This window comes from Balaenoptera ricei, chromosome 1 (assembly GCF_028023285.1).
Source record: "Balaenoptera ricei isolate mBalRic1 chromosome 1, mBalRic1.hap2, whole genome shotgun sequence".
Taxonomy (NCBI): Eukaryota; Metazoa; Chordata; class Mammalia; order Artiodactyla; family Balaenopteridae; genus Balaenoptera; species Balaenoptera ricei.
In genome coordinates this window covers 87,379,582-87,394,357 of record NC_082639.1, presented here as the reverse complement: position 1 = coordinate 87,394,357, position 14,776 = coordinate 87,379,582, and the positions used below count along the sequence as shown (strand labels likewise).

The following is a 14,776-nucleotide window of genomic DNA, read 5'->3' as shown; positions in this document are numbered from 1 at the left end:
GCTGACCTGCTCGACTTTGCCAAAGTTAAAAATTTCAGGAGGATTTGCAAAGCTATAGACTCTAGCCTTTGCTAATTCAATTCTACCTTACTAGATAGGCAAGACTAGATTCCTTTAAAGTAATTCAGCTCAACATCTTCTGGTTAAACTTTGAACCCTCTCATACTTGGAAGAAGAAATATAGTAGAGGAAAAGGAGGTAGAAGGAAGGATAAAAATTAAGAGATGCCTCATAATCTGTTGCACGTGTTGGGATAAAATTAGTCAAACAGACACTTAATCTCCTGTGATCTCCTTCTCTACCTCCCACTCATAATTTTGAATATCTGGTAATCGTAGGTATATCTTTTCACAAGGACTCCAAAATCACTTCTCCAGGGGATATCAGGGACTCCCTATATAGTGCGTTATTTAACCTTGATAAGATGACCTAAAAAGTAACCTAAACAATGACAAATTAGGAGACATGCTATTGGCTCCGCTTTCTTTTCTCATAATCTTATTTCTAGTGTGGTTGTTTGTGGTATTAAATAGAGTCAGAAGATCTAGGGCTGAGTCAGAATTTTCTGCTTGGCTTCTGACTGGCCTTATGGAGAGCAAATTATTTAACCTCCTCAGGCTTTCATTTCCTCATCTGTAAAATGGTATTATGACACATGACACTTGTTCTAATACCTTGCTGGGTGATTTTAAAGACCATGTATAAAAACGAATGAAATGGTACAAACACCAGTGGAAGATAGCCAGGTCCTTTCATAAATCACATAGCTGAGTAAAGAATCTGTATCAGAACCTAATTTTTCTCCTCACTAGCTCTGTGGCCTTTGACAATTCATTTGAGTTCCAAGTCTTGTTTTTTTCCCTTGTCAAAGAGGTATGATAATATTCTCTGTTTCATACAGTTTTTATGACGATTAAAATGACATATGTATACTAAAGTATAAAGAATATATTAGTGATTACAATTCTTAATAATGTCCCAGAATAGAATGATACTATTTTGATTATATTTCCTTGTTATAAAAGTATTAATATAATTTTATATTAGTATATTTATATCAGATCCTTTCAAGATTCTTTTTTTTTTAATAAAAGCATTCTTTTTAAAAAAATATATTTATTTAGTTAGTTATTTACTTTTTATTTGTTTGCACCGGGTCTTCATTGCGGCATGCAGGATCTTCATTGCGGTGTGCGGGATCTTTAGTTGCGGCATGTGGGATCTTTTAGTTGCAGCCTGCGGGCTCTTAGTCGCAGCATGTGGGATCTAGTTCCTTCACCAGGGATCGAACCCAGGCCCCCTGCATTGGGAGTGTGGAGTCTTAACCACTAGACCACCAGGGAAGTCCCAAGATTATTTTCATTGAGGTTTGTTCTGATATCTATGGCAGAGTCAAATTTAAATGAGACATAATCACTTAAAAATGAAACTTGAAATTCAATTACAGATAAAAAATGAGTGCATCCTTAAAGCAAAGATCTTTCATATATTTCACTTTTTTTTTTTTTTTTTAGAATTTCACTTTATTTATTTATTTATTTATTTATTTATTTATTTATTTATTCACTTTTGGCTGTGTTGGGCCTCTCTTGTTGCGGAGCACAGGCTCCAGACGCGCAGGCTCAGTAGTTGTGGCACACGGGCCCAGTTGCTCCGCGGCATGTGGGATCCTCCCATACCAGGGCTCGACCCCGTGTCCCCCGCATCGGCAGGCAGACTCTCAACCACTGTGCCACCAGGGAAGCCCCTATTTCACTTCTAATGAAGTCTTTTAGAAAGCAGAAATGTTAATAGTCCATTTTTATTCATAATTTATCAGTTTAATACTTTTTTGAATTGCGGGAAATATGGGTTTTATATATATAGGGATAAGGTTATAATAAAAGGGTCTGGTTACCCAAATATGGTTCAGGTTTATATTGAGATTACTACCACTCAAAGAAAGTCCTTTTTTTGCATTTTTTAAAAATAAAAATATTCTACATTTATACTGGTTAAATTCTAATGTTCTTTAATCTTTTATTTCCTTGGAAGATAATAGTTGGAGAAACTGCTGTGTTTTGCCTACAACTGGCCACAAGGGATTTTGAAAACCAGGAGAAAACTATTTTAACTGGAGACTGTTGCTATATAAACCCACTGGTGAGGAGAACTGTGCGATTTCTTGGTATGTGTTCACTGAATTGTTTTTATTGTTGCTGAAACAGTGTTTATGTATAAGCCAACCTTTAAAATGACCAGCATATTAACTGTATTCGAATATTAGGTTATATTTTCTTAGAAATGTTTCAATTTGGTTTTTAAAAATAAACACTGCATACTATTTTCTCTCCTGTTTTGCAAAACTCCATTTCGTGGTGTCATTTCCATATTATTTTAAGGAAAACAAATCCCACCATACTTGGATATTTAAATTCTAAAAGAAACTAAAAATTACGTAATTAAAAGAAACAATTTACTATGTTTATTAAATTTCAGAAACAACGCTTAGGTAGAAATGATAATCTAGGTTGGTTATCGAACATCAAGAAAGACAAGAAAAATAGCTCGACAAATAAAAGAAATGCTGTATTTGTTAATTATCATAAGTAGCAATCCATGAACTACTTCTGAGGTGTTTTTTTTACAAAAAATTGGTACAAAAAATGGTACAAAAACCATTTTTTACAAAAATGTATTGGTGATTTTATTAGGGGACAAGATTTACTGATACTTTAAATCTCAAATTCTAGCACTAATGATATGAACATTGACGAATTACTGAAAATCATCTCAATTCAAAAGACACTTGGCCAAGACAGGTTTTTTTAACTGAAACAATAAAACTTAATATAGATGATTATTTCCTGGCTTTATCAAATAAGAAAAAGTGCATCTATATATACTAAATAACATTTAAGATAAATTCTGATCAGTATTAAGATTACGGATACTGTAACCCTTCAATATATTTCTCATATTGATGGGAACAAGATGAAGACTTTGGAGATATTATGCACAGATCACCTAATCCATATATAAACCCACTAATCAAATGTCAGCATGCCTTTAAATATCTCTGGAGATGAAAGGTCTTCATATCTAAGACTTCTTTTTATTGCCATCAACTTATACATTCCCCACAGCCCTCATTTATACTGTTGAAGGGATAGCTTTTATATGAAACCTTAAAAGTTATATTTTTCACATGCATCAATACTGTGTCCTTGACCCATTTAATCTTTGCATGAGAATCATTTAATAACAAAATAAGCAATAATATACTCAGAACTAAAGTATTTTGATGAAGTTGAACCTTCCTAAATATTGTTAAATTATATTATGCCTACTTAAGTAAAATATTTTTATTCATTTATGTACATATTTCTAAAGAATATACAGGCATACCTCCAAGATATTTGAGCTCAGTTCTAGACCACTACGATAAAGCGAATATGGCAATAAAGCAAGTCACATGAAGTTTTTGGTTTCCCAGTGCATATAGAAGTTACGTTTACACTCTATTGCAGTCTGTTAAGTGCGCAATAGCATTATGTCTTAAAAAAAATACATACCTTAATTAAAAATACTTTTAAAAATTAAAATCACTAAAAAATGCTAAGCATCACCTGAGCCTTTAATGAGTTGTAATCTTTTTTCTGGTGGAGGGTCTTGCCTCAACGTTGATGGCTGCTGACTGATCAGGGTGGTAGCATCTGAAGGTTGGGGTGGCTGTGGAAACTTCTTAAAATAGGACAACAATGAAGTTAGCCACAGTGATTGAGTCTTCCTTTTACAAACGATTTCTTTGTGGCATGCAATGCTGTTTGATAGCTTTTTACCCATGGTATAGCTTCTTTAGAAATGGTAGTCCATCCTCTCAAACCCTGCTGCTGCTTTATCAACTAAGTTTATGAAATATTCTAAATCCTTTGTTGTCATTTCAACAGTCTTCACAGCACCTTCACCAGGATTAGATTCCATCTCAAGAAACCACTTTCTTTCCTCATCCATAGAAGCAAATCCTCATCCATTCAAGTTTTATCATGAGATTGCAGTGATTCAGTCACATCTTCAAGCGCCACTTCTATTTCTAATTCTTCTCCTATTTCTACCACATCTTCAGTGACCTCCTCCACTGAAGTGTTGAACCCCTCCAAGTCATCCATGAGGGTTGAATCACCTTCTTTCAAACTCCTGTTTAATGTTAATATTTTGACCTCTTCCCACGAATCATGAATGTTCTTAATGGCATCTAGAATGGTGAATCCTCTCCAGAAGGTTTTCAGTTAACTTTGCCCGGATCCATCAGAGGAATCCCTATCTATGAAATGTATTTCTTTTCTTTTTTTTTTTTTTAAATTATTTATTTATTTATTTATTTATTTATGGCTGTGTTGGGTCTTTGTTTCTGTGCGAGGGCTTTCTCTAGTTGTGGCAAGCGGGGGCCACTCTTCATCGTGGTGCGCGGGCCTCTCACTATCGCGGCCTCTCTTGTTGTGGAGCACAGGCTCCAGACGTGGAGGCTCAGTAATTGTGGCTCACGGGCCCAGCTGCCCTGAGGCATGTGGGATCTTCCCAGACCAGGGCTCGAACCCGTGTCCCCTGCATTGGCAGGCAGATTCTCAACCACTGTGCCACCAGGGAAGCCCTGAAATGTATTTCTTAAATAATGAGACTTGAAAATCAGAATTACTCCTCATGACCTGCAGAATGAATGTTGTGTCAGCAGACATGAAAACAGCATTAATCTCATTGTACATCTCCATCAGAGCTCTTGGGTGGCCAGGTGCATTGTCAATGAGCAGGAATATTTTGAAAGGAATTTTTTTTCTGAGCAGCAGGTCTCAACAGTGGGCTTAAAATATTTAGTAAATCATGTTGTAAACAGATAATGCTGCCATTCAGGCTTTGTTGTTCCATTTATTGAGAAAAGGCAGAGTATATTTAGCATGACTCTTAAGGGCCCTAGGCTTTACAGAATAGTAAGTGAGCATTGGCTTCACCTTAAAATCACCAGCTGCTTAAGCCCCAAAGAAGAGAGTCAGCCTGTCTTTTGAAGCTTTAAAGCTAGGCATTTTCTTCTCTCTAGATCTGAAAGTCCTTGATGGCATCTTCTTCCAATAGAAGGTTGTTTTGTCTACATTGAAAATTTGTTGTTTAGTGTAGATACCTTCAGTAATGATCTTAGCGAGATCTTCTGGATAGCTTGCTGCAGCTTCTGTATCAGCAGTTGCTGCTTCACTTTGTACTTTCCTGTTATGCAGATGACTTCTTTCCTTAAACCTCATGAATCATCCTCTGCTAGCTTCAAACTTTTCTTCTGTAGCTTCCTCACCTCTCTCAACTTTTATAGAATTGAAGAGAGTTAGGGCCTTGCTCTGGATTAAGCTTTGGTTTAAGGGAATATTATGGCTGGTTTGATCTTCTATCCAGACCACTAAAACTTGCTCCATATCAGCAGTAAGGCTGTTCCGCTTTCTTAACATCCTTCAAGAACGTTTCCTTTGCATTTGCAACTTGGCTGACTGTTTTAGCACAAGACTCTTCCTTTCACTCGTACACTTAGAGGCTATTGGAGAATTTTTAATGGCCTAATTTCAATAATGTTGTGTCTTAGGGATTATGGGGTCCTGAGGAGAGGGAGAGAAATATAGGGGAACGGCTGGTTGGTGGAGCAGTCAGAGCACACACATTTATCAGTTAAATTCACTGCCTTGTATGGGTGCAGTTTGTGCTGCCCCAAAACAGTTACCATAGTAACATCAAAGATCACTGATCACAGATCACCAATAACAAATATAATCATAATGAAAAACTTTGAAATATTGGGAGAATTACTAAAATGTGACATAGACACGCAGAGTGAGCAAATGTTATTGGAAAAATGGTGCCAATAGACTTGCTCAAAACAGGGTTGCCACAAGCCTTCCACTTGTAAAAAAAATGCACTCTCTGTGAAGCCCAATAAAGCGAAGCTCAGTAAAACGAAGTCTTCCTGAATGGCACACAGTAAAGTGTGCTTTTAAGTCTCTGCATGTTTCTTACTTCTTATATGATTTTATAAAATATTTAGGAGTGCTTGGTTTGTTTCTTGTTTCCTTGTTTATCATGATTTGGATGTTTCTAGTTTGTTATAATAAAATGGAAGCTTGTGCGCAAAGCATTACTGCATAATAGGACATCACTCTTCATAGTGACTTTATTCTGGAGGTCAGCACAGTGGATACACTCATGAGATCTCACTTTAATAAGTATCTTTGTAGTTAACTTCAATATTGGCCTTGGGCCTGATGCACTATTTTAATTCTAAAGCACATTTGGGAACTTTACAAGTATCGAGAGACATTTCCATATCCTTATCAAACATTCCTCTGTATTTTAAACAGGAAAACTTATTGTACCAGATAAAAAGAATGGTTTGGTTAAATAAAATGAGTACATCTTAGCCTAGATTTCAAGAGAAGAGAGGTGAAGACTTGACATTTAGATTCCCATGCTAGACCATGAGATTTGGAAAGAGAGAGTATATACAGTAACATTTTATTGAGCTTTGTTCTTTTCCATTTCTCTGCTTCTGCCAGATTTCTGATTTTAGTAACATTTACTTGTATGGCTCATGGAATGCTGGTAAGATGTAAAGAAAGCTTTTCATTGCTTCCTTGTAAGTTTTTTCAATAGAGAACTAAGGTATTTGTTTCATGGTGGTTTGTATGCACATAGAGTTTTGCTATGTGCGGGTTTGGGTGCAAGAACCTTGCATAATGTTACATAATATTTTGAAAATGAAAAGGATAGTCATGTATCTACTCCTGGAAAATTATTTGATCCTGGTGATTTGCAACACAACTGCCAATAATTATGTAAAGGCTTAGGAAACAAACAATCCAGAAATATATGACAAAGAAAAAAAAGCATCTAATTATCATAATAGAATTATATGACTTTTTAATGAACCGAGTGTTTGGGAAGTATTATCTTGGCATAGTTTTAAAATGTCCTGATGGATTTTATTACCCAAAATTATAAAAGAACGGATTTCTTTACATTGATACCACATCCTTGCTGGTTGTATCTGTAAGTTTATTGACGATGATGCCAAAGAATTTATTTCGCCTATGCTATCTAAGTAGAAAGATAAGTTTTGGCAATAATGACCAATGACATTGAATTTAGAAAATATTTTTGGTATTTGAGTAAATTGGCCTGTTCCTTACAAAAGGGGGAAAATTTATGTACTTAATTTTATACCTTCAGGTAAACAAAGTAAATAAATTTTACTACTGTGAAGATAATTTAAACATTATAATCTAATTGCTTTATTGTTTACTAAATTGTCCCAAATTTGATAAATTGAAACTCAAGCCATAAAAGATAAGGCGGGACTTAGCTGTTACATGACTTTAAAAAATGTGTTTCTGATGGCGATATAGAGATTAATCTGAAAACATTCCGCTTTACTTAAGATTTTCCATGATATTTAAATGAAGACTGATGGCATTGGATTTTGCTGCTAATTGGCACCTCCAGCTGAGTTAATACCAGTTTGAATGAGCTTAAGAGGCATAATCAAAGGGAGATGACTGCTCTGCTTAATGTTAGTAAGATTAAAAAAAAAAATTCAAAAATAGGGAAAAAATAAAGATTACTAACATTAGCAGAAGGTGATAGACTGAACCCTCTCAAGGGAAACACGTCTCCATTTAAAAAATCACATTATCCAAACACAGTCTTAGAATATATTTTCTTCTTTTATCGTATGTCTTATAAACCTGCTGTGCATAAAAATGTAGCCAGTGGTAGACAGCTCAATATGTTAAATAATTTAACACTCCCACTACTTCAGAAAGCAAAGAGAGGAGCTGGAGGGAGTGAAATGGAAGGAACCGTATGTATATATATATATATATATGTATGTAGGAACTATTTTATAGTTTCTAAAATATTTCCATCTTGGTGTATTGTAAATTGAACCACAACAAACCAAACAGTTAAAATGGTGTGTTTTCTTCCTCAGGAATTTATACGTTTGGACTGTTTGCTACAGACATCTTTGTAAATGCTGGACAAGTAGTTACAGGAAATCTGGCTCCACATTTTCTCGCCCTGTGTAAACCCAACTACACGGCACTTGGGTGTCAGCAGTATACGCAGTTCATCAGTGGGGAAGAGGCCTGCACGGGCAACCCGGATCTCATCATGAGAGCAAGGAAGACATTTCCATCCAAAGAAGCGGCTCTCAGTGTCTATGCAGCTATGTATCTGACAGTAAGTAAGAATTAGAAACCATTCTTAGTTTGTCTTTCTGATAGATTCTCCCAAAGTAGAAATTATTTCTCCCTGCCATAATGGAAGTCACAGCAACAGCTTTCTGCAGGACATTTAATTTATTTTTAATAATAGCTGTTTGTACTGTGAATAAAATTAAGTCAGTTGACTCTTAGGAGATTATGTGTGGGTATTTGGTTGTATTAAAAAATATAGCCATTAGCATTTCCATTTGAGAATATGTTTGTCTTTATTATTAAATAGGGCTTAATGGAAACAAATTTGTCCTAAAGCAGTCACCATAAACTTGTAATAGTGCAATTAAGAGAACTACCCAGGGCTCTTAGCCACCTACTCAAGTTCTAATGTTCTCTGGTGAAGATGGGGAAAGAGGCACTCTTTTTCCAGAAAGTTCTTTTGTTATTGGTAACTATATCATCTTAATATCTCAATGAGTGTTTTGATATTTTCTCATAGAACTAACCAAAATGCCCTTAAAAATCATATATATTTTCTTTATTCTTGAGTATTTGCCATCATTTTAGTGGTAGGAGCCAGGCCCTAAGTGCTGCTATCTTAGGACATTTAGGTGGAAGTAAGTGGTCACAGCTGAGTGCATTAATGACAGGCAGGAGTACGAAGAGGGGCGGCCTTGGCAGGCAGCTCTTGACCCCAGTATTTATATCCATCAGTCTTTCCCTCTATCACCAGAATGTGCCTTGCCAGCTGTAAGGTTGAACTCCCAAAAGTGTGCTTTGAAGGCTTTTCCATAGCTACAGTAAAAAGTGCAGAAAATTTTTCCTTTTGGAGTTCTCCTGTCCAACGGTGCCAATAACTACTTCTGATTTCAGCTCATTGATGAGACCTCAGGACCAATTTGAAACTAAATTTGATAATTTCTAATTACTTGAAAAAATGCAGAATTATTTTTTCCTTCAGCGAGCTATTTGATTATGGAAATGTTTCTAACGCTCCTGATGCAATCTTGTCAGTTTATCTGTAAAAGAGAGAATATCTGCTGTGACACCTCTACTTGAGATTGGAAATAAAGGTTACTAAAGAAAGGACAATTTAAGAGAGGAACTATGGCATCGTACATAACATTCACGATGGCACGGTAATTTTGGAGGTCATAAGGGTGTGTGCATTTTAACATTTTAAAAGTTTTTAATCCAAGCTAATCTACCACTCACTATCTGGACTTCTTTTTTTTTTTTAATTTAATTTTATTTATTTTTTTATACAGTAGGTTCTTATTAGTCATCCACTTAATCCACATCAGTGTGTACATGTCAGTCCCAATCTCCCAATTCATCCCACCACCACGCCCACCCCCCCACCACTTTCCCCCCTTGGTGTCCATAAGTTTGTTGTCTACATCTGTGTCTCTATTTCTGCCCTGCAAACCAATTCATCTGTACGATTTTTCTAGGTTCAACATATATGCGTTAGTATATGATATTTGTTTTTCTCTTTCTGACTTGCTTCACTCTGTATGACAGTCTCTAGATCCATCCACGTCTCTACAAATGATCCACTTTCATTCCTTTTTATGACTGAGTAATATTCCATTGTACATATGTACCACATCTTCTTTATCCATTCGTCTGTCGATGGGCATTTAGGTTGCTTCCATGACCTGGCTATTGTAAATAGTGCTGCAATGAACATTGGGGTGCATGTGTCTTTTTTGAATTATGGTATTCTCTGGGTATATGCCCAGTAGTGGGATTGCTGGGTCATATGGTAATTGTATTTTTAGTTTCTTAGGGAACCTCCATACTGTTCTCCATAGTGGCTGTATCAATTTACATTCCCTCCAAAAGTGCAAGAGGGTTCCCTTTTCTGCACACCCTCTCCAGCATTTGTTGTTTGTAGATTTTCTGAAGATGCCCATTCTAACTGGTGTGAGGTGATACCTCATTGTAGTTTTGATTGGCACTTCTCTAATAATTAGTGATGTTGAGCAGCTTTTCATGTGCTTCTTGGCCATCTGTATGTCTTCTTTGGAGAAATGTCTATTTAGGTCTTCTGCCCATTTTTGGATTGGGTTGTTTGTTTTTTTAATATTGAGCTGCATGAGCTGTTTATATATTTTGGAGATTAATCCTTTGTTGACTCATTTGCAAATATTTTCTCCCATTCTGAGGGTTGTCTTTTCGTCTTGTTTATGGTTTCCTTTGCTGTGAAAAAGGTTTTAAGTATCATTAGGTCCCATTTGTTTATTTTTGTTTTTATTTCCATTACTCTAGGAGGTGGGCCAAAAAAGATATTGCTATGATTTATGTCAAAGAGTGTTCTTCCTGTGTTTTCCTCCAAGAGTTTTACAGTGTCTGGTCTTACATTTAGGTCTCTAATCCATTTTGAGTTTATTTTTGTGCATGGTGTGAGGGAGTGTTCTAATTTCATTCTTTTACATGTACCTGTCTAGTTTTCCCAGCACCACTTATTGAAGAGACCGTCTTTTCTCCATTGTATATCCTTGCCTCCTTTGTCATAGATTAGTTGACCATAGATTAGTTGGTGCGTGGGTTTATCTCTGCGCTTTCTATCCAGTTCCACTGATCTATATTTCTGTTTTTGTGCCAGTACCATATTGTCTTGATTACTGTAGCTTTGTAGTATAGTCTCAAGTCAGGGAGTCTGATTCCTCCAGCTCTGTTTTTTCCCTCAGGACTCCTTTGGCTATTTGGGGTCTTTTGTGTCTCCATACAAATTTTAAGACTTTCTATTCTACTTCTGTAAAAAATGCCACTGGTAAGTTCATAGGGATTGCATTGAATCTGTAGATTTCTTTGGGTAGTGTAGTCATTTTCACAATATTGATTCTTCCAATCCAAGAACATGGTATATCTATCCATCTGTTGGTATCATCTTTAATTTCTTTCATCAGTGTCTTATAGTTTTCTGCATACAGGTCTTTTGTCTCCCTAGGTAGGTTTATTCCTAGGTATTTTAATCTTTTTGTTGCAATGGTAAATGGGGGTGTTTCCTTAATTTCTCTTTCAGATTTTTCATCATTAAGTGTATAGAAAAGCAAGAGATTTCTGTGCGTTAATTTTGTATCCTGCAACTTTACCAAATTCATTGATTAGCTCTAGTAGTATTCTGGTGGCATTTTTAGTGTTCTCTATGTATAGTATCATGTCATCTGCAACCAGTGACAGTTTTACTTCTTCTTTTCCAATTTGTATTCCTTTTATTTCTTTTTCTTCTCTGATTGCCATGGCTAGGACTTCCAGAACTATGTTGAATGATCGTGGTGAGACATCCTTGTCTTGTTCCTGATCTTAGAGGAAATGCTTTCAGTTTTTCACCATTGAGAATGATGTTTGCTGTGGGTTTGTCGTATATGGCCTTTATTATGTTGAGGTAGGTTCCCTCTCTGCCCACTTTCTGGAGAGTTTTTATCATAAATGGGTGTTGAATTTTGTCAAAAGCTTTTTCTGCATCTATTGAGATGATCATATGGTTTTTATTCTTCAATTTGTTAATATGGTGTATCACATTGATTGATTTGCGTATATTGAAGAATCCTTGCATCCCTGGGATAAATCCCACTTGATCGTGGTGTATGATCCTTTTAATGTGTTGTTGAATTCTGTTTGCTAGTATTTTGTTGAGGATTTTTGCATCTATGTTCATCAGTGATATTGGCCTGCAGTTTTCTTTCCTTGTGACATCTTTGTCTGGTTTTGGTATCAGGGTGATGGTGGTGTCATAGAATGAGTTTGAGAGTGTTCCTTCCTCTGCAATTTTTTGGAAGAGTTTGAGAAGGATGGGTGTTAGCTCTTCTCTAAATGTTTAATAGAATTCACCTGTGAAGCCATCTGGTCCTGGCCTTTTGTTTGTTGGAAGATTTTTCATCACTGTTTCAATTTCATTACTTATGATTGGTCTGTTCATATTTTCTATTTCTTCCTGGTTCAGTCTTGGAAGGTTATACCTTTCTAAGAATTTGTCCATTTCTTCCAGGTTGTCCATTTTATTGGCATAGAGTCGCTTGTAGTAGTCTCAGGATGGTTTGTATTTCTGCAGTGTGTGTTGTAACTTCTCCTTTTTCATTTCTAATTTTATTGGTTTGAGTCTTCTCCCTCTTTTTCTTGATGAGTCTGGCTAATGGTTTCTCAATTTTGTTTATCTTCTCAAAGAACCAGCTTTTAGTTTTATTGATATTTGCTATTGTTTTCTTTGTTTCTATTTCATTTATTTCTGCTCTGATCTTTATGATTTCTTTCCTTCTGCTAACTTTGGGTTTTGTTTGTTCTTCTTTCTCTGGTTCCTTTAGGTGTAAGGTTAGATTGTTTATTTGAGATTTTTCTTGTTTCTTGAGGTAGGCTTGTATTGCTATAAATTTCCCTCTTAGAACTGCTTTTGCTGCATCCCATAGGTTTTGGATCATCATATTTTTGTTGTAATTTGTCTCTAGGTATTTTTTTATTTTCTCTGATTTCTTCAGTGATCTCTTGGTTATTTACTAATGTATTGTTTAGCCTCCATGTGTTTGTGTTTTTTAACGTTTTTTTCCGTGTAATTGATTTCTGATCTCATTGTGTTGTGGTCAGAAAAGATGCTTGATGTAATTTCAATTTTCTTAAATTTACTGCGGTTTGATTTGTGACTCAAGATGTGATCTAACCTGGAGAATGTTCCAGGAAGAAAGTGTAATCTGCTGTTTTTGGGTGGAATGTCCTATAAATATCAATTAAATCTAGCTGGTCTATTGTGTCATTTAAAGCTTGTGTTTCCTTTTTAATTTTCTGTTTGGATGATCTGTCCATTGGTGTAAGTGAGGTGTTAAAGTCCCCCACTATTATTGTGTTACTGTCGATTTCCTCTTTTATAGCTGTTAGCAGTTGCCTTATGTATTGTGCTCCTGTGTTGGGTGCATATATATTTATAATTGTTATATCTTCTTTTTGGATTGATCCCTTGATCGTTATGTAGTGTCCTTCCTTGTCTCTTGTAACATTCTTTATTTTAAAGTCCATTTTATTTGATATGAGTATTGCTACTCCAGCTTTCTTTTGATTTCCATTTGCATGGAATATCTTTTTCCATCCCTTCACTTTCAGTCTGTATTTGTCCCTAGGTCTGAAGTGGGTCTCTTGTAGACAGCATGTATATGGGATTAGTTTTTGTATTCATTCAGCCAGTCTGTGTCTTTTTGTTGGAGCGTTTAATCCATTCACGTTTAAGGTAATTATCGCTATGCATGTTCCTATGACCATTTTCTTAATTGTTTTGGGTTTGTTTTTGTAGATCCTTTTCTGCTCTTGTGTTTCCCACTTGGAGAAGTTCCTTTAGCATTTGTTGGAGAGCTCGTTTGGTGGTGCTGAATTCTCTTAGCTTTTGCTTGTCAGTAAAGCTTTTGATTTCTCCATCGAATCTGAATGAGATCCTTGCCCGGTAGAGTAATCTTGGTTGTAGGTTTTTCCCTTTCATCACTTTAAATATGTCCTTCCACTCCCTTCTGGCTTGTAGAGTTTCTGCTGAGAAATCAGCTGTTAACCTTATGTGAGTTCCCTTGTATGTTATTTGTCGTTTTTCCCTTGTTGCTTTCAATAATTTTTCTTTGTCTTTAATTTTTGTCAGTTAGATTACTATGTGTCTCGGCATATTTCTCCTTGGGTTTATCCTGCCTGGGACTCTCTGCGCTTCCTGGACTTGGCTAACTATTTCCTTTCCCATGTCAAGGAAGTTTTCGTCTATAATCTCTTCAAATATTTTCTCTGGTCCTTTCTCTCTTCTCCTTCTGGGACCCCTATAATGCAAATGTTGGTGCGTTTAATGTTGTCTCAGAGGTCTCTTAGGCTGTCTTCATTTCTTTTCATTCTTTTTTCTTTATTCTGTTCCACAGCAGTGAATTCCACCATTCTGTCTTCCAGGTCACTTATCAGTTCTTCTGCCTCAGTTATTCTGCTATTGATTCCTTCTAGTGTATTTTTCATTTCAATTATTGTATTGTTCATCTCTGTTTGTTTGTCCTTTAATTCTTCTAGGTGTTTGTTCTTTAATTCTTCTAGGTCTTTGTTAAACACTTTTTGCATCTTCTCAATATTTGCCTCCATTCTTTTTCTGAGGTCCTGGATCATCTTCACTATCATTATTCTGAATAGTTTTTCTGGAAGGTTCCCTATCTCCACTTCATTTAGTTGTTTTTCTGAGATCTTATCTTGTTCCTACGTCTGGTACATTGCCCTCTGCCTTTTCGTCTTGTCTATCTTTCTGTGAATGTGGTTTTTGTTCCACAGGCTGCAGGACTATTGTTCTGTTTGCTTCTGCTCTCTGCCCTCTGGTGGATGAGGCTGTCTAAGAGGCTTGTGCAAGTTTCCTGATGGGAGGGACTGGTGGTGGGTAGAGCTGGGTGTTGTTCTGGTAGGCAGAACTAAGTAAAACTTTAATCCTCTTGTCTGCTGATGGGTGGGGCTGGGTTCCCTCCCTGTGGGTTGTTTGGCCTGAGGTGACCCAACACTGGAGCCTACCCACCTCTTTGGTGGGGCTAATGGTGGACTCTGGGAGGACTCAT

The 14,776-nt window shown here is 36.3% G+C and overlaps 1 protein-coding gene across 1 annotated transcript in view; it reads left to right on the top strand.

Moving 5' to 3' along the window:
- Positions 1-14,776, top strand: part of PLPPR5 (phospholipid phosphatase related 5) — a 125,050-nt gene that overhangs the window by 38,724 nt on the left and 71,550 nt on the right. The window contains exons 2-3 of the mRNA XM_059900389.1: positions 2,035-2,167; positions 7,997-8,247. Of these exons, the coding sequence (XP_059756372.1) occupies positions 2,035-2,167; positions 7,997-8,247 (384 nt within the window). The remainder of the gene's footprint in view (positions 1-2,034; positions 2,168-7,996; positions 8,248-14,776) is intronic.